The sequence below is a fragment of the Eucalyptus grandis genome, chromosome 9, assembly GCF_016545825.1.
Source record: "Eucalyptus grandis isolate ANBG69807.140 chromosome 9, ASM1654582v1, whole genome shotgun sequence".
NCBI lineage: Eukaryota > Viridiplantae > Streptophyta > Magnoliopsida > Myrtales > Myrtaceae > Eucalyptus > Eucalyptus grandis.
Genome location: NC_052620.1, coordinates 32,683,455 through 32,701,730, shown reverse-complemented (window position 1 = coordinate 32,701,730; position 18,276 = coordinate 32,683,455). Strand labels below are relative to the sequence as shown.

General features: G+C 42.0%; 2 protein-coding genes across 2 annotated transcripts; one reads left to right on the top strand and one right to left on the bottom strand.

Annotated features, from left to right (window-relative positions):
• The first annotated feature begins 3,179 nt into the window (after nt 1–3,179).
• Nucleotides 3,180–4,969, top strand: LOC104420678 (zinc-finger homeodomain protein 9). Its single transcript, XM_039301308.1, is given in 2 exon segments — nt 3,180–3,995; nt 3,998–4,969. Coding segments are annotated over 2 exon segments (1,119 nt in total). The 5' UTR covers nt 3,180–3,577; the 3' UTR covers nt 4,699–4,969.
• An 11,690-nt stretch (nt 4,970–16,659) lies between these two features.
• On the bottom strand, nt 16,660–17,423 carry LOC120288155 (mini zinc finger protein 2-like). Its single transcript, XM_039301621.1, has one exon. It carries the CDS (start codon nt 17,230–17,232, stop codon nt 16,990–16,992), a length of 243 nt encoding a protein of 80 aa, XP_039157555.1. The 5' UTR covers nt 17,233–17,423; the 3' UTR covers nt 16,660–16,989.
• Between the last annotated feature and the right edge of the window lie 853 nt (nt 17,424–18,276).

Genomic DNA, 18,276 nt, shown 5'->3' with positions numbered 1-18,276 from the left:
ACATAAAACATGGAAAATGACTTTTTTACGTTTAGTTGAAATTTGAAATAAACTGAAATTTTCTTTTCATCATTTGATATAGAAAACCTGAATTGATTTTCCTAGATAAACATATATTATTCAGGTGTTGATAAATTGCGCATGGACAATCAATTGCAGGCATCCAGGGTTGGCCTCGATGAAACAGAGTGTGGGCACTAGGTCCCGAGCATGTCACTCGTGGACCCAAGACTAAATAATATTAGAAAATATAAAAATATTTTTCAAAAAGTATTTTTGGCAAAACAAACAACACCTAAAATAGTACTTTAAAGTCCGCGAATTTACGAGTCTCGATGCAGCGTTAGGCTTAAAGAAATGCGGTCATCGATGATTAAACCTCAGCAGCAGCAGCAGCTGCTACTGAATGATTGGATTTGGGGCTTCTCATGTCGGGAAAACCCAGAAAAGCAAAAATAAAAATAAATAAAAATAAAAGCCACTCGATCCACTTGCATTCTGACCCCAAAATAATAATAATCCACCTGCGTTTCAAATAATTTTGACTTCTAGTATTTTAGGTTCTCTTTTTTGAATCCCTTCCCTGTCCTCGCCTTGAAAATACATCACGGACAGGGCTACAAGGAAGTCAGTGCAAGCCTCTCGACAGACTCCCAAACCAACCTTCGCGAATAGCTAAAGGTTTGACACTTGACAGGATTATGGTTATTAAATAATTTTTAAAATAATAGCTTAAAACTCGGAACTTCTCCCATCTAATATAAAAGTAGTATCATAAAAAAATTCAAATTAATACATTAACTATAAATTTATTATATTTGACATCATGATATTACGATTGTTTGATGACTACCGCCGACTATTTAAAAAGTTCAAATTAATAGATGAATACGTGATTTAATATTAAAATATTTTAACAAATTTCAAAATGATATATTGATAAATTTTCATTAAGATGGAAATCCAATTTAAAGTCTTTGACGAAATTTGTTATAATTTTATATGATATTAATCTCATAAAATATAAAGATACTTTCCATTTTCGCAGAAAAGAAATAATTGTTTTTTTCTTCAGGTTAAGCGACAGAAACCGCGCTAATCGCGAGGCCCCCTCCCAACCCCACGTGGAGGCCCGCGGCAGCCAGCAGACGCCACGTGGGGCGCGGAATTAACACGTGTCTGCTCTAACAACATGTGTTTTCGGAGCCTAATAAGCGTGATTACGTGCAACACGAAACCCGCCGGGGGGAGGGGCATTTCGGGAATACGGCCTCGTGAGCTGTCGCGGGGTCTCTCGCGTCAGAGGCTTTTAATGAGGTCGTTTTGTCGCGGCGAGAGCGACGTCGTGCCGGAGCAGTCCTTAGCGGGGATGGGGGAAAATCCGGTTTGATGGGCGTGCCGGGGAATCCTCTCTAGCCGACAAAAATACCCCTTAACTACTTGGAAATGTTAAGGGCGGGTTGTAAATGACCCTTAACCTCTCCCGGATTTCTATGGGTCGAAATTTGACTCTTTCGGATAATGTCATGGTTGTTTGTCAGCTTCTCTTCTTCCGGCTGTTGTTCTGTGCACCGGTTAACAAAAATAGGGAGCAGGGAAATGGGGGGTTGATTAGGGAAAGCTCTCGGGATAGAAACCCTCAGCACGTCATGGATCGGTCCGTGTGAGCCTTAACCATGGTTAGTCTTTCTGGCATCCGAAGCGGGAGGTTATTTCGGGTTGGAAAGAGCGGGTCGGAGGTTGGCAGGCTCGTCACAGTGAGCTGGTGACGTGCTGCGCATTAGAAAGGGTTTTTATTTCTTTTCCTGAACAAGGTAACAAATATTTGCAGTATAAGCTAGGTAGGAGTTCGTCATCTAATGCATGCATGTTCAATTTCTTGTTCCCATGACTTTATGGAAGATGAGTAAGATCTTCATAATTGAGTCGACATGCGCCTTTCTATTCTTGGTGGCAAGGTAACAACCTTTAGCGTGGTCGCGTCAGACAATGCAAGAAGAAGCATGTGCTGCAATTTCGATTGATAAGAGGCTTAGAACCCATCGATGTATCTTCAAATATAAATTTTCACATGAACATTGGGCATTGAATCATGTACCATTTTATATGTCATTTCACACAACAATCGATTGAATCACGCGGGGGAGTTCATTTCACCGATATTTTCGCGCATGAAACTCGACAAACAGAGACTACCGGTTCGATGCAAACAATCGGCAGCACACATTTTAAATCTACAACGACTTTAAAACCCAGTCAAGACGGACAAAAGCAAGCCGCAAAGTGCCGAAGCGGTTAGGGAATTCCCCAAACGCTTTACAGAGGTAAAAAAGCACGAGGACTGTCCGTATGAAACAGGGTTCAGTCGCATCGAGACCACAACTCACCACCGAGGTTCTCTCGAGTCGCGAAATCCCAATCGTTTCAACTCCTACTCCTATGATTCCCAAAGTCAAGTCAGCACGGTCGACATTACCGGACGCAAGGCACCCCTAACGGCGAGACGACGATTGGGTGGTCAGAGGAAGAAGGGTCCCCCCACCCCCCTAAGCGAGCGTCTTTTCAACTCATTACGGGCGAGCGGCGAAGGGACGACACGAGGAGGGAGGGAGGGAGGACAAATAAAAAGGTAGGTTCGCACTACAGTCCCTTCCCCTTCCCCCGGACAGAATCGCTGGGCCCACCCCACACCACCCCCGCTTTAAGGTACTCTTTTTTTCCCTCTTTTAACTCTGGTCCTTTTTTTCCAACCTCAGTGGGGAATTGTCATTTATTATTCCCCTCCCCGAGTCAACTCGGGACTCCGCCGAGTCATTCGGAAAAAAAAAACTCGGGACCTCCTCATCATTATCCCGCCCCGACCCGGAGTCAAGAGGACCGCTCGCCCTCGCTCCCGGTCTAGTGCCGTCGGGGAAGGGGCGGAGGAGGGGGGGGGTGTGAAAAGACCCTAATGACCCGAGGACGACGCTTTGTCGAGTCCCTCTTTTGGGTGACGGCCTGGCGATAGCAATAGCGGGAGTGGCGGGAGTAGAAGTCAGAGAAAGAGGGAAAAGCCAAAGGAGGGAGAGGAGCATATTTATTACACAACATCTAACCCCAGGTGGGGCCGGGCGGGCGGGGGAGGAGGGGTGAGACTTAACCATGGATTAGAAACCTCGGGTTAAAAAAGGGGGCCGAAGCGGGGTTATGAAGCACAACCACAAAAACCTCTCCAGATCTTTTTTATTATCAACAGTTCTCACAGCAACCCCTCATCATCATCTTCCATCTTCCATCTTCCTCCTTCCTTCATCATCTTCCATCATCTTCTTCTTCTTCTTCTTTCTTCTGTTTCTGCTAAAACCCAAGACTGCAAGAGAAGTTAAATTACGCTTCTTGATCTCTGTCTCTGTCTCTGTCTGTGCTAAAATTCTGAAGCTTTTTAGTGCATGGAGAGACGGGTTCTGTTCAAACCCTGGCTTTGACCCTCCTTCATCATCCTCATCATCTTCTTCATTTTCCCTAAGCCTAAGCTTCCTTCCTGTTCTTTCTTGCCTTAGCCTAAATATGTGTTTTGGAAACCCTATATGTTAGAGCCATGGACATGGACATGACCCCGACCAACACATCCACCAACACCGCCAGCACCAAGTCCCCGGAGCCGGAGACCGAGACCCCGACCCGGATCCAGCCCCCGCCCAAGCCCCTCTCCTTCACCAACGGCGTCCTCAAGCGCCACTCCCCGCACCACCTCTGCGCCCCCGCCGCCACGGCCGCCCCCGTCACCTACAAGGAATGCCTCAAGAACCACGCCGCCAGCCTGGGCGGCCACTCCCTCGACGGCTGCGGCGAGTTCATGCCCTCCCCGGCCGCCAACCCCGCCGACCCCACCTCCCTCAAGTGCGCGGCCTGCGGCTGCCACCGCAACTTCCACCGCCGCGAGCCCGACGACCCCGCCCCCACCGCCTCCGCCGTCATCGAGTACCAGCCCCACCACCGCCACCACCCGCCCCCACCGCCCCAGCCCCGCACCACCTCCACCACCACCGCCACCACCCGCCGCGCAGCCCCAGCTCCGCGTCCCCGCCGCCGATCTCATCCTCCTACTACCCGTCCGCGCCGCACATGCTGCTCGCGCTCTCCACCGGCATCGCCGCCACGCCCGAGAACACCGCGGCGCCCCAGGGACCCCCGCCGTCCTCCGCGGCCGCGGTGGTGAGCCCGAACAGCCACCACCCGGGCTCGCGGAAGCGCTTCCGGACGAAATTCAGCCAGCACCAGAAGGAGAGGATGCATGAATTCGCCGAGCGAGTCGGGTGGAAGATGCAGAAGCGGGACGAGGAGCTGGTTCAGGAGTTCTGCGCCGAGGTCGGCGTCGATCGGACCGTGTTCAAGGTATGGATGCACAACAACAAGAACACCTTCGGCAAGAGGGACGCCAATGGCGGCGGCAACGGCAACAGCAACAGCAACGTCAACAGCCTCAGCCTTTGTAACAACACCACCGTCGCCGGCACCAATCATAATCACAACGGTTTGAGCAACGACAACAACAGCAGCCAGCAGCGCGGCATGAGCAGCAACAACGACGACGACGAAAACGACAACGTCGTAATCGGCGGATTCAGCAGCGAGAACCACCCGACGTCGTCGGGTCATTTTAACCACCACGACAGCGGAGCTCATGTGGGCACTAATGGGTCATCGTCTTCTTCATGAATCTCGATCCCCGTCCGAAGCTGATCACATCTCATCCTCATCCGGATCCTCATCCTTCCTTCTTTTTAGCAAGATAATAAGTATGCTTAGAGAGGTAGAGTAAGAACTTGGTGTTATTAATCAGTTGGCTTCTTTTGTTTCTTTTCTTTTTACTTTCTAAATTTTCCCCTTTCTTTTTATCTTCTTCCTGATTAATGGAATCGCCTTGCTGAGGATAACCTGGAGAAAAAAACAAATTCGATCCAAAGGGAATTTATTTTTGCTTTCTAAATTCAGTTCCTTTATCTCGATTTATATTCGCGCTGATCTCTCTCTTCATATCTATATCATGTCTGCCCCACGAGATTCTTTGGGCGAAATTCAACCTCTGTGCGGGGGGAATGTTTGGGTCGTGGGTGTCATGAAGTAGTACGCTGATGAGAAGAAGCTAAGCCAGTGAAGACGACTCGAGACTTAAAGGGGGTGACAATATAAAAATTTCAGACAGTGGAGAGGATTTCCATGGCGAGAGAAGTAAGAGAAAGAGATAGAGATGAAAGATTTTTAAGATTAGATAAGAATATAAGGTTTCTTTTTCCTTATCGTCTGATCTTGTCCGAAACACAGGAGCAAAAAGCGTAGGTACGTATGCGTTGTTCGGCGGTGGGATTTGGGAGTAGTTGCATAATCATATTCTAATCCACTCGAAGCAGCTTTCAAAGCGTATCGCCGTGTTCTCTTTCCATCTTAAAGAAATGGGTTTAAGCTCTTCTCCTCATTATTAAGCGATGAAAAGAGAAAGGGGAGCTCTCTTTCTCGTCTTCAGCTCTCCATTTCGGGAAAGGAATCTGGTCCGATATCGGTGGTTGAATGAAGTTGGTGGTCTTTAATTTAATACCCCAAAAGGTGGATATTTCGAAATAAAGAAAAGAAACCCAAGTGGAGCCAAACCCTAATCATTCCGATTTGCTCGTAAAGCTTAAGTTTTTATAATGGGTTTAGAAGCAAACCCTAGCTTTAGCCCTAGCTTAAAGAATTAAGCAACGATGCGAAGGCGAAACCGATTAATCTGTTGCTCGCAGGGTGGTTGAGGCTCGTGGGCACGTTTCTCTGTTCTTTGCTCCATGATTTTCACTTACCTTTTAAGGGAAGAAGCAAGGATGGGGAGAGGGAGAGAGAGAGAGAGAGAGAGAGAGAACCACCTCAACTTAATCATTAATAATTGCACGATGATGATGAAGGCGAAAGTGGGTTTTCAATTAAGGAATTCAGTGCACCTCGCCTCGGGTTTTTTGCCTTCTGCTCCGACATGGGCAGTAGCGTTTCTTGGAGTTTGGTGGGGATGGGGATTTGAGGATTTTGAATCCGGGTCTTAAGCCATGACAGACGAGGAAGAGGCATGGGATTTTTGGGAGATTGGGGAACGGAGGAGTCATCCCGCCCCATGGAACGTTGCGGGAGCTGAGGTTTGGATATGGACATGACATGACCCGCGAGGGAGGGCCTAATAATTACAGCGCTAGCTAGGGATTCTGTGCAGAGGGTCGTGAGATTTTCCCCGACTTTTTCCGTTGTTCGGTCGGATCCTGTACACGAACATTATTATTATTATTATTATTATTATTATTATAATAATGGAGAACTTCACAGGATAATCGGTTCCTCGCCTGGGGAAATCGCGCGAGAGAGGCCATCTAACGTTCGATCTCTTGGTGATTATGAGATGGACAGGAGCGTTTTCTTTAGGGTTTTTGGTGATGAGGTTGTGCTGGTCTGGGATTTGGGATTTGCCGACGGAGAAGAAATGATGAGTGTGGAGACTGAGGAGGAGGAGTGGTTGTACTGAAATAAATAAGAAAATGGCCCGAGCCTGCCGCGGATGTTAAATGCCGTTGCAGGTTTACTGTGACGAAAGACTTTTTAGGGAGAGAGAGAGGGAGAGAGGGTCCGGTGCGTATCGGCTCCTGTCCATAGACGTGTACAACACTGTCCATCCCAGTCCCGCCCAACAACTCTCTCTAAGTTTTCAGGGAAAATATATTTTGTCTGAACCAAAATGCGATACCGTAATCTTTGACAGCAAATGAAATGGGGGTCCCTGGCGCTCAGAAAACTTTTGCTTTTGAAGATGCGTTTGGTATTGGTTGATATGAAAAGATACGTTGGGTAGTTTCGGTTCTTACATCAAAATAAAAAGTATCGGGCTTCGAATATGTGTTAAGGATACGACATTTCTCTGGTCGAGTCCCTCCCGACGATCAGTCGGTGTTCCGAGTAATTTTGTAAAAGTGCAAATTATGATATACCCGATTTCAAGCAAACTTTGTTTTTTTTTTTTTTTTTTTTTTTTATGTTTGCTATCCTCGGGTTAGATAAGCAACACCATCAATTTATCCGGTGATTGAAAATCTTGAATATAACTGAAGTGGTACATCAAATCATGCCAGCCGGTTAGGGAGGGAAAAAGAAGAGAAAATTGGGATCAGGTAGGAAATGATTATCCCGAAACATTATCAATTTCTCTAATGATTCAAAATTTCTAAATAATCGAAGTGATACGTCAAAACATATGTTAGCCAATTTTGTCACGCGATATATACAACTTGTGATCTAATTGCCCTTGCGCGTGCCCAAGAAACGGACAAAGATTAAGATGGAGGGCGCACTATCAAATCACGATTAGCAGTTGTGGGTTATTGCTCGAGAGAGTGGTTAAAGCTCCCTTTCTAATCTGAAGTTATCTTCAAGAAGCCATCTTTTCAACTCTCTTGCACAGGACACATGGGCTCGTGTCCCCCTCACGAGCACTGTTGAGAGTTTTTGATGAATTGAAAGTATTGGTGGCAATCGGATCTTGACGTCCGAGCTTTGTCGATTTGCTCGTTTAAATTTTTGCGATTCCTTCTGTCTAATTCAATTGTTTTTTTCTCTAAGTATGGTCAAGCTTTTTTGTTTTTTGTTTTTTTGTTTAAGTGAACAAAGGTATGGTCAAGCTGTGGCTCACGCCAAACTCCCACCAAAAGCGAGCAAAGAACAAGGTACAACTAGACCTATACCTGTTTTGGTTATAGAGAGAGACACTGAGCCTATTTTGGAGGGGCTAAGCTATAGGTAGGAACTAACTTTCATGCATTATTACCATGACATTGTCCAAAAAAATAATAATTTTTCTCGGAACCCGAAAATAATTAGAAAAATCAAATTAAATGTTTTGAGCGTTTGTGCGTGCACGGGTGCGACCAATCCCACTTCGCATCCGTATTCTCTGCACCACAGTGTCACTTCTTGAAGCATTATGATATGACACACCAAGATGGGCCAATTTACAATAATTCAAAAACGATTTTTTTTTTTGCGGGAGTTTAATTATAATTTGAGAAAATGTAAATCTTGGGTCTCTCTTATTTCGTGGATTTGGAGCCGTGATTGGTCGATTTTGTGGTCGGAAGTCAATTAGATAGTGATCTCAATCAGGGGTCCCGAAAAGTCTTCGCTGTTTGGGGATAATTAGCTACCTACATCTTCCCTCAAATCAAATTTAGCGGCATTTGACTTTAAAAAAACGAATCCCTCTTTTGGGTAGATACTAAATTTTCCATTGGATTATAGGTCAGATCAACTATTTCATTGGACCCTTTTTATTAATTTCAGCCTAATCAACAGTGAAAAATGGAATTTTTTTTTAGAAATTGACGAATTGAGATCTTGATGGAACACAACACGAACGCGAAGTTCATAACATAGTACGGCGGGGCTGCCCATGTGAAAGGTTGCCAGACAAGGCCGAAGATTTCTTTCAGACACGTAACATGAGTGGTGCTAATGATCTCCCCAACTTTTTTTTTTTTCTATTTTTCTGTTATTTTTTTTGCTTGTTTAAGGAAGGGAAATAATGGTGGGATGTGAAAAGTCACCATTTCGAATTGCAGTATATGGGAAGCCTACTTCACACACATCACTACTTTGTCTCATAGGATTCCTTTTTCACCAAATTCGCAAATCCAGCTATGGTGTCATTATTGAGAGCCCCGCTTCTTTGATGTATACACTTTGTCCATAATACTCCAAATTCACAACAAAAAATAAAATAAAACAAAATAAAATTGAGGGTTGATACCCTATAAAGTTTTAAATCGATACTTTCATGACACCATTAATCTCAAATTGATTTACATTTTAACGAAAAATTCCATACATGGCAACTCATGACACATAGTATTCAAAACTGATTTTCAACTTACAAAAATCCCTAAATCGACACCCATAACCTAAAATTTACCTCGCATTAGTACCGCATAGAGTGTCGGCACATGTAGTGGACAGCTGCAAGATTGATTAGAATGAGAGGAATGACATGTTTCCATTAACACATAATTTTTTTTAATGGGATGTCAATGGAGGGTAAATTTCAATCAAAAGTATCGGTTTGAGATATTTTAATGGTATTAACTGAGACTCAAAACAACAAGGGAAAGAAAAATCACTAATCAAGTGGGCCTGAAATCGAACCGTAATTACCAAAGTGGGGTGATTACGAGCCCTAACGTTTTGGGAAAGCTCCAACACGTGAAGAGCGAAAGCGCAGGACCCAGAGTCCCAGACTCCCCCTTTATGGATTCTACAGTCGTTTCGGACTCGGTCCACTTCTTTTAATTTTTTTCCCCTCGGCAGTTTCCGTTTTCGGCTCCTGAATTATTTTAGGGTTTTATTCAAAGTTTGACGAGAGATTATGCGCTAATCGTATCTCATTTGTCATCTTTTTTAGAAAAAGAAAAAAGAAATTGAAAAAAATGCCGACACCCTCTCCCGACACTCTGCTTTTTGAAGCTGAGAGCGTTGACTGGGACATTCAGGGGTATTATTAATGCGGTTTGACTAGTTGATTTGATCGTATAACGTAATGATAAATCTGGTGTTAATTTCGCGTAGCTTCTTTGCCTTTTCCTTTAACTTTCGTTCCGCGTGGTCCATACTATTTTTTTAGGCTTAATTCCCCATGAGAAGGAAACAAGTCTTATCTTAATTTTGTCCAGATCCTTTCTTTCTTTTTTGAAAAAGCCACGAGTTTTCACTCCAATCACAAATTTGCCCACATCATCACTAATTTCTGTAAAATTATCGCATTATGGCCGGTTAAAGGTTCATTGTTAAAACCCATGTCTTCATCAACATTTTCATCTTTGTATGGAACTACAATAATTCCCTAATGTTAATGACGTTGAAAAACTAGTGGTGATTTTTTGACATGTGAGTAGACTTTAAGTTAAAGTGAAAGTTTGTGATTTTTATTTTTAGATAAAAAAAAATCGAAAGAATTAGGATTACACCTAGAGTTGATTTTTTTTTTTTTGTAGAGAATCATCCCTTTTTTTATTATACAAATAATTATATACTGGATGCAAGTTGTTTAAAGGATTGTACTTGCAGATATCTCTAAACCTGGAAAAAAAAAAAAAAACACTCATTGATAGTATCATTGTCATTACCATTAGTTTTAGTTTCTCCTTTCTTGATTGGAAAAATGGACCGTATCATTAATTGAGGGTGAATTATAACTCCGCACATGTTGTTGTTCTCTCTTGTGGACATTGTTCTCATCAGGTCACGAGAGAATAATGGCGTCACTAAAATTATTATCACATCATATGGTGAAGAATGTGGAGGCCAATAAATATCTTCGCAGGCTCCGATCGAATTGAATTGCAACAAAATTCTCTTTTGTTCCTCGCTAGAAAAAGCTCGCACTCCCTTCAATTCGAAAAGCAAAAACGTCTAACAAGTTCGGACGACGAAAATTCCTACCGATTAAAGCCGGGGGGAGGACCACGCAATTATTCAATGGGGGGAATAAAGTTTTTTCGAGCATATGGTAATGTGGTCCAAACTCTATCCTCGCGCATAGATCTTGTGATCCCTGATCAATCCACTCGTCGTGCGTGCCCTCCCAAAAAGATAAAAAAATTTCTTCATTTCACCGAGCCAATTGAACGGGGCGAGTTGGAATGCAATTGGGGTAGCAATATGCGGTCGTCCCCACTCGATCTCTGTTCTTATTATTCGCGTATAATACACATTTTTCGTCTCGTCTTTTGATTATGCTCAAATTGCTTTGATCGATTTCGGTGAATAAAATCTTCTTCAATGCTTTTCATGACGCGCTTAATCAGGATTGGATGTTCGGTGATCCGAAAGTCTAAGGTATCGACTTTATGAGAGGCAGGTAAAATTCAGAAAATAAAAAACAGCAAAAACGAAAATGGAAAAAGGGGTTATGATACAATTCATGCGAAATGTACAAAAATGTAGTCCTTCATGGATTATTGGTCCCCCATTACGATCGAAATTTAATGTTTCACGATGTGGGAGCATTAAATTGAACGTGACGAGGGAAGAGGGTTAGTTCCTGTGAGGCTATTGAATTATGTACACCATTCAAGTTTTTCAATTCAACACGTCAAAAAAGAAATTAATTACGATTTTTTTTTTTAAAAGAAGAAAAAAAATGGGAAATCCATTATGTGGGAGAGACGAGTGGTGGGAGCGATGGAAATTGGCTATAAGAGTCAACACGAGCCACGTGAATATAGCCCTCCTGGCACGAGCCTGGTCGCTACTGGTCGTGTCCTGTTGCGAAGGTAATGTTGCTGGACCTAACCTCAAAAGTTACAATGATTTCTGACCTAAACTCGTTTCCTGCTCGTGTTTGTTTTTGTTATTGCCAATGTTCTCAGAGCTCACATGGGATATTCCGGATTTCACATGAAGCCATCCGCATGCACCATCGTGTCGTTGTGGATTGATGATCGATTGATTCTAACTTGGTATTATTGGGAGAAAATTAATGATCTGGGCGACCATACAGGAATGCAAGGTTAAGGAATGTTCGATTATGAATTTTGAAAGTTCGTGTGTTTAATGATGTGATAGGTTTCAATTAAGCATTTGAGTTGATGATCTATGTTTTTGCACCGGTGAAAAGCTCATCACTTTACTTGATCAGTTTGGTATGAATTGGGGTTAATTTATGTAGCATTTTCCGAATAAAAAACGAGTACAAACTTGCACCCGTGAAAAAATGAAGAAAATACAGAGGAAAAAAAAGAAAAAGATCGACTGGGTTGGAGTGCTCATGTCCTAATTTCAGGCATTGTGTTTAAAGGATTGGATCTCGACTCCGAGGCCGAAGTTCTTGGGGCCCTATATGATGCCGAGTCCCGGGTCTAGGGTTGGTCGGGTGCTATGCGACTCCTTAGGGTTTTGGGGTTGCATGCCCCGGGTCCTAGGGTTGGGACAATGGGTCATGAGTCGGAGCGGCCGAGTGTTCGACAACTATTGGAACTCTTTAGTATACTTTCTTGAACTCTAGCATGCCTACGTCAATAACATAACTATAGTTTCGTCAGTCATCGAAGTCTAAGCTTTACTTTCTTCCCTCGTGGCGGGCCTGGACGTGAATTAGCGGATCTTTCCGTCACAACACAGCGATGACGAACAGGTCCAAGACCACCTCTGCAAACATCATGGGCCTCGGTCCATTCACGCATTCATGGATCTCTTATCCGATCCCTTGTCTTGACCTCATAAAATCACAGCACCAGTCATGGAAAAAGCGGTTCCAATCTCATCTTCTTTGGGTTGATCGACTGTTCACAAATTCCAAATTTTAGGGCTTTCAATACGCGACTTGTTCCTTTATCTGATGAGTACGATCCCAGCTTGCTAAGTCAGACACTTTGACCATGGATTTGATCAACGTTTAGAACGTGATAGTCGATAAAGGAAGGCATATAATTAAGAATGGTAAAAGTAAACTCGAATTCCGAGGGCTGACGAGAATAATACAGTTGGATAATTTGGTCAATCTGATCACGAACGTGAGACCAAGGAACCTGACCAATTCCATTCTACGAAAAAACGAGTCGAGTCCCCTAAACTTTCGCCTCGCATGAGAAAAAGATGGAAGCAGTAGAGTTGGCACCGACAATAGCGATAACCAATATTAATGGCCATTGGCCAACATGTTTCAACCTAGAGATAGTTCACTCAAGACCTATATTTAGATCATCTTGTCAATGCTGCTTTTCCAATTTCTTCCCCGAATCAACATCCCAGAGACATTTCATGGATGTCAGATGATATAACCCTCTCTCTTTCTCTCCCTCTCTCATCTTTTGATATCACATCCCAAGAACTGCCATCATACCATGCTGGGCGGCTAAATGAGTGGAAAAAAAGGGCTCAGTAACTTGTCAAAACTCAAAAGTAATTAAGGGTTTCGTTCTAATTTGGTCAAACTTATGATTCTTATCCTGGTAAAGTCATATTGTACCTCTTAAAATCAGCCTTAGCTAAGCACGTACGGATTCAGGGTAAAATTGAGAACTAGACTAAACCGATTTTCTATGACTAGTTCAGTCTTGAGTTTTCACAATTAATTATTTCAAAAAAAGTGAAACCGATAGTATGTGGTTCAGTTCTGGATTCCTATATAAAAATCAAACCAGACATTAGACCTATGTTGATTCAGAGTTAACTGAGGACCTATGCTAATGTTATGGACATAATTTGAGTATAAAAAATGACATAAGGCATTCACCGTTCGAGATTAGCTCCAAATATGATAGATTTTTGTTTGAAGCCGTTAGCCCTTGCATCTAAATTGCCTCACAAGCGATCATAGAGTAGCATTATTCCCATTGTCTGTTGTGACATCACTTGAGTAGTCATCGTGATCGCAAATAATCAATAGACTGTGCAAGCCATATTTATCGCTGAAAATGAATTCAATTGACACATCTAAAGCTCATCCTACTTCATGCCCACACTAGCAAAGTAGACAAGAAAGTCTCATCACCACACACACACACTTATATGTAAGTATTAATGAAGCTTAGTGTTTTTAAGGATCGTCGCTATTGGCAAATGATGATTTTTGTTATTGCGTTCATTTTACTTAACTAAAAATGAGACAAAAAAGAAGAAGAAAATCGATCTTTTCCTGAGTACACCCTAGAATCGTTTGATAAGGTAGATTCTAGATTAAAAGGTATATTCTAAATTCCAAAAATTAGGGAACCGGTTCCGACATGATAGATTCCAAATTGAACCTGGATTGATCCTAAAATTGCTCACCCCAAATTAAGCATGCATCAAGAACTCACGCCATATCCTTAATATCAACCTCTTCCTCATGAAATGACCTGATAAATGATGCATGTTCTTCTCTGCTTTCTTATCAAGGGCAGTCAATTTATAGCACTTTCCATTCCTGTTTTGGGAATTTGACCTCCCTAGCCAGCAAAGGAAGTATGCCCTATGCTTTTTAATCACCTTTTCCTAAGAGCGCTAATGAGGAGGTTTCCCATTCTAACCACCGAGCGCATTATTCATCTGGTCCACTGGGCCTTCAAAGCAGCCGACGTGACTAGTGGTTAATCATGCTAAACACTACTTTGAGCATTGTAGGAGGCATCGACGTTGAATCTCTACCCTCTAGTTCGCCCTCGAAATCGCCAAAGTTTTGAGTGCAGTCCCTTCAAAGAGGTTGAAATTGCCCACAGACAATCATGCCATTTATAGAAATTAGTCTTAGCAAATTCTATAATGAACTTATATGCTGCCTCTCTATGTCTCTCTCTTGATGAAAGTGGTCCTAGCAACCTCAGCTGCATCTACATGATATATTGTATGCGAATTGAAGTATTCAGATTTGCCTTACATGCCTGTTGCCAGGCTAGATTATATTTCTACAATGCAGTAGGTAATTTCAATTGGCTGGTAAGTAATGCAAATTAAAGTTGATGATTTACAGAAAAGTCAGTTAGTTGTTAATAAAAATCAAATAAACATCGATGGGCGATTTAAATGAGAGCTGGTTAACCAAAATTTGTTGGTAATTTGTTGGGAGCAAAACTAGCTAGTCACATAAAAAAGGGTTGGTAAAGTCGTGTAAGGACAAGTATATTCAAGGTGCTTGTAAAGAAGACAAAAAAAATGTTGACTACGTAGAGATAATTGGTAATTCAACCGGGGTTAATTTGGTGCGTCACTTAAATAAATGTTATAACTTTATATAAGAGATAATAAATACCAAACATTGGTAAGAAAGACAGAAAAATTAGTAAAAGATAAAAGTTGAAAAGTCGCAAATTCACAAAAAGGATTGATAATTCACTGAACTGGCGGTAAGTATACCAGTATGTTATTGATAGACGAGGTGAACAGTAATTGTTTTGCAAATATTTTTTTATATTTAGTAACTCCGTAAATCTACTATACAAAAAAAGAAGAAAAATTCTTTTCTAGATGTCCACGGTTTTGTATTAATATAGAGAATTAATAGTTCAAATCTTATAGTAGCAACTGAGGTGAAGCAGTTCCTCCTAAAAACATATTGATTTTAGATACATAAATTAGGAGTATCGTAAATTTCAAGGCGTGTAAATTAATTGTCTTGTCCGGAAAATATTGTGTGGCCTCTTCTTAGGACAACCTGAAGATTTGTACATTAACAGGTTTGTTTACTCCAAATTCTTTGAATCATTGTTAGGTTCGCCGCCAGTGTTGAAAGAACCATATACACTCACCATTCAATGGTTGACATGTATGTTTGAAATTAGTCTTGCAATCAAATTCTTTTGTATGTTAACAATCCAATGACAAGTATGTAAATTATTTGTTATTCCAGTAGTGGGCCTAATTCTCTTGGAAATACATCTAAGGACTATAATATTTTCTTTAACCAATCATCAAAGTTTCAAAATAAAAACAAAAGTTAATCAAAGGATGGGGTGTATGTTTCTTGTGTATCGCTATATCATAAATATAAGCCGAATTCATTCATGTTCATAAAACTCCTCCCTCAAATCCAACCCTTATAATAGCTCAATTCGCAAATAAGGGTGTATATTCGTGTGAGCATTAAGTATAAAAGGTATAAGTGTAGTTGATATTAGATGTGTATAAACATAATTTTGTCAAGTATACAATGCTTTTAGAATAAATATAGACCTATCAAAATGGGTCATAAATCCTTTTTTTAATCCATATAGATGGGCTGAGTTATTATATGGGTTGGTTATATTCAGGAAAGGGATTACAACTTACTTAGATTCAACTCACCCCTCTCTCTCTCTCTCTCTCTCTCTCTCTCTCTCTCTCTCTCTCTCTCTCTCTCTCTCCCCTCATTTGATCTCGTGTTCACTTACTCTGCACTCTCACTGTCGTTTGGGTATAATTTTTCCTAAATTGAGTTAAATATGGAATTGTTCTAAAAATATGGGTTGGGTTAGGACGATTGAGTATTGGTTTGGTTAAGTATGGTTCACTAGATTTGCATTGTATGTAAATAGGTCAAAACTGATTAAAATGAGTTTATTTCAGTTAGACCATTTTCGATTGGACTCAAATTTGATACGACCCACCAATTTGATAGGTCTAAATATATATGACTTGATAAGCATCCTAAAACTTACTCGTCCCCCATATATAATAATACTGACCTTATAACATTCACAATCATACTGATTTTTTCAAGTTGCACAGTGTAGAACTCTAACAGACACATGCCAATGTTGGTACCAAAGGATGAATATAGAGATTCATTGTCGTGTTGATTGGATATTCCTTTTCAATTGCATAGTTGACTTCCACATATCGATATCTTAGCACCTAAGTTTAGATTCATCAATGATGATATCTTTTATCCCTCCCCTCTCACCTATAAATAACAAGATTTATGTAGGATATATAAATCGGATGATAAGAATTTAAACCTATAGTTTGTACTATACAACTTCTTACATGAGTCATATTCTGTTGATTGAACCCACACAACCCCAGTTGAAGAAGAACATCATCATCTTTACGAGACAATCGGTTTCTGAGAAATGACCCATCATGCCCTAGACAACAAATTCATGCGGAAAACGAAATTCTAACTTCGACATCCATCATCTATATCTGCCTTACTACTTCTCTATGTTCGAAAAGATCATCAAACAGTTTTTTTGGTTTAACCATTCCATTTCTGTCGTCATACAAACAAAATTCCAATCAGAGGCCAACACCCCAAAGCATGAAAGCAAGCCCGAAATGAAAAGCCAAGAAAAGAAAAAGCATAACCTCAGTCATCCACATCCTCTCCAATCCAAGATGATCAATCCCAGAGAGTTTTGATCATAAGAAACGAATTAAGCCTTCATCAAGTGATGATGCACCAAAACCTAATTTCATTTAGCAGTGTCTTCTTTTTGCGATCACCCCATTTGAATAAATGAGATGACTCGAGATCTCGATCATTGTTGTCGGTCTCTATTGATTCTCGGTCATCACTATCCTTTTGTGGAAGCTCCGGTGGCAGCCACAGGCCGCGCAAATGAGGGCGGCGGCGGTGCCTTCCTCACCGCGAGCCATGAACTCCCGGCAACCATCCACCGCGTGACCTCCGATCGATTCCGCTTGGTTCTTCTCGCACTCCCCGTACCTTATTGTCTCCCCTCTCCTTCGTGAGCTTGCCGACGACCCTTTTACGACCACAACTCGAACCCTCTTCATCTCCTTACCTACCGCGTGTAGAAAGAGATTGAGATAGCCCTAACTTGGGCTTAAAAGATAGAGGTACCAGGGGGTTTTTATAGCACACACCATGTGCGGAGGAGATCATTGACCGAAGATCTTTGTAGAGTTGATGTTTTCTCTTTAGTGGGTAAGCCCTAGAAGAATGAAGGTCGTTGGGGAAGGCTTTGGGTCATCTAAAGTCCGACCACCCGGTGATTTCATCCCTGTCACAGAAGACAGAATTATTGTTCCTCATGTAAAGCGAAACCCTCTTCAAGCAAATTAATGATTGATTAGTAGGTAACAATCTGCTTTGCCATTCGAACAGCTTGCGCAGAAAAGATGTGTGGAAATCCAATTAGACGCGTTGTGTGTGTCTTTGTATATTATACATAGCTTTTCTTTATGCCTTCAGGTTAATGGACCAGCTCATTAATTTGGGAAGGGGGCGGGGGTGTTAAATCTCGACTCAGGTGGCCCCTGAACTCCTGCAAAAGAGAGAGCCTTGTGGGGTTCATTGAAACGATGTCATTAGCGGTTGTCTCTGCTTAATCTTGCCTGACGTGAAACCCGGTTTCATGATCTGTTCCATCATCGTATTCTTGGGATTTGCATGCAAGCTGGTCACGACTCGACTCGACCATCATTCAGCAGCCCTCCCCACGAAAGAAAGAAGAAAGAGTGTCGTATCTTAAGCCGTTCAAGAACCGACGACAAGCCCAGCCCAAAAGCCAACGTCTAGTTCCTAAGCCTCTCGAGCCCATCGCAAGTGAGAAAATCCATCATTCGCATCGGCCAAACTCCAAGCCCTGGACCTGATAAACTTGCAGCCCTGGGAAAATCTTGCTTGAAATCCGCAGGCGAGGGTTAATATAGCTGCCAAGAACGTGCACGTAACCTAATTGTTCTAAGTACTAGAGATGTAAACATCTGTCGTAGCAATCAAATATTCTTGTGAAGTAATGTCCCATGTATGTTCTCGTTCATCTTGCCTATGGCAAATGTCAAAGCAAGCGTGGCATTAAGCCAAAGACCAGTCAT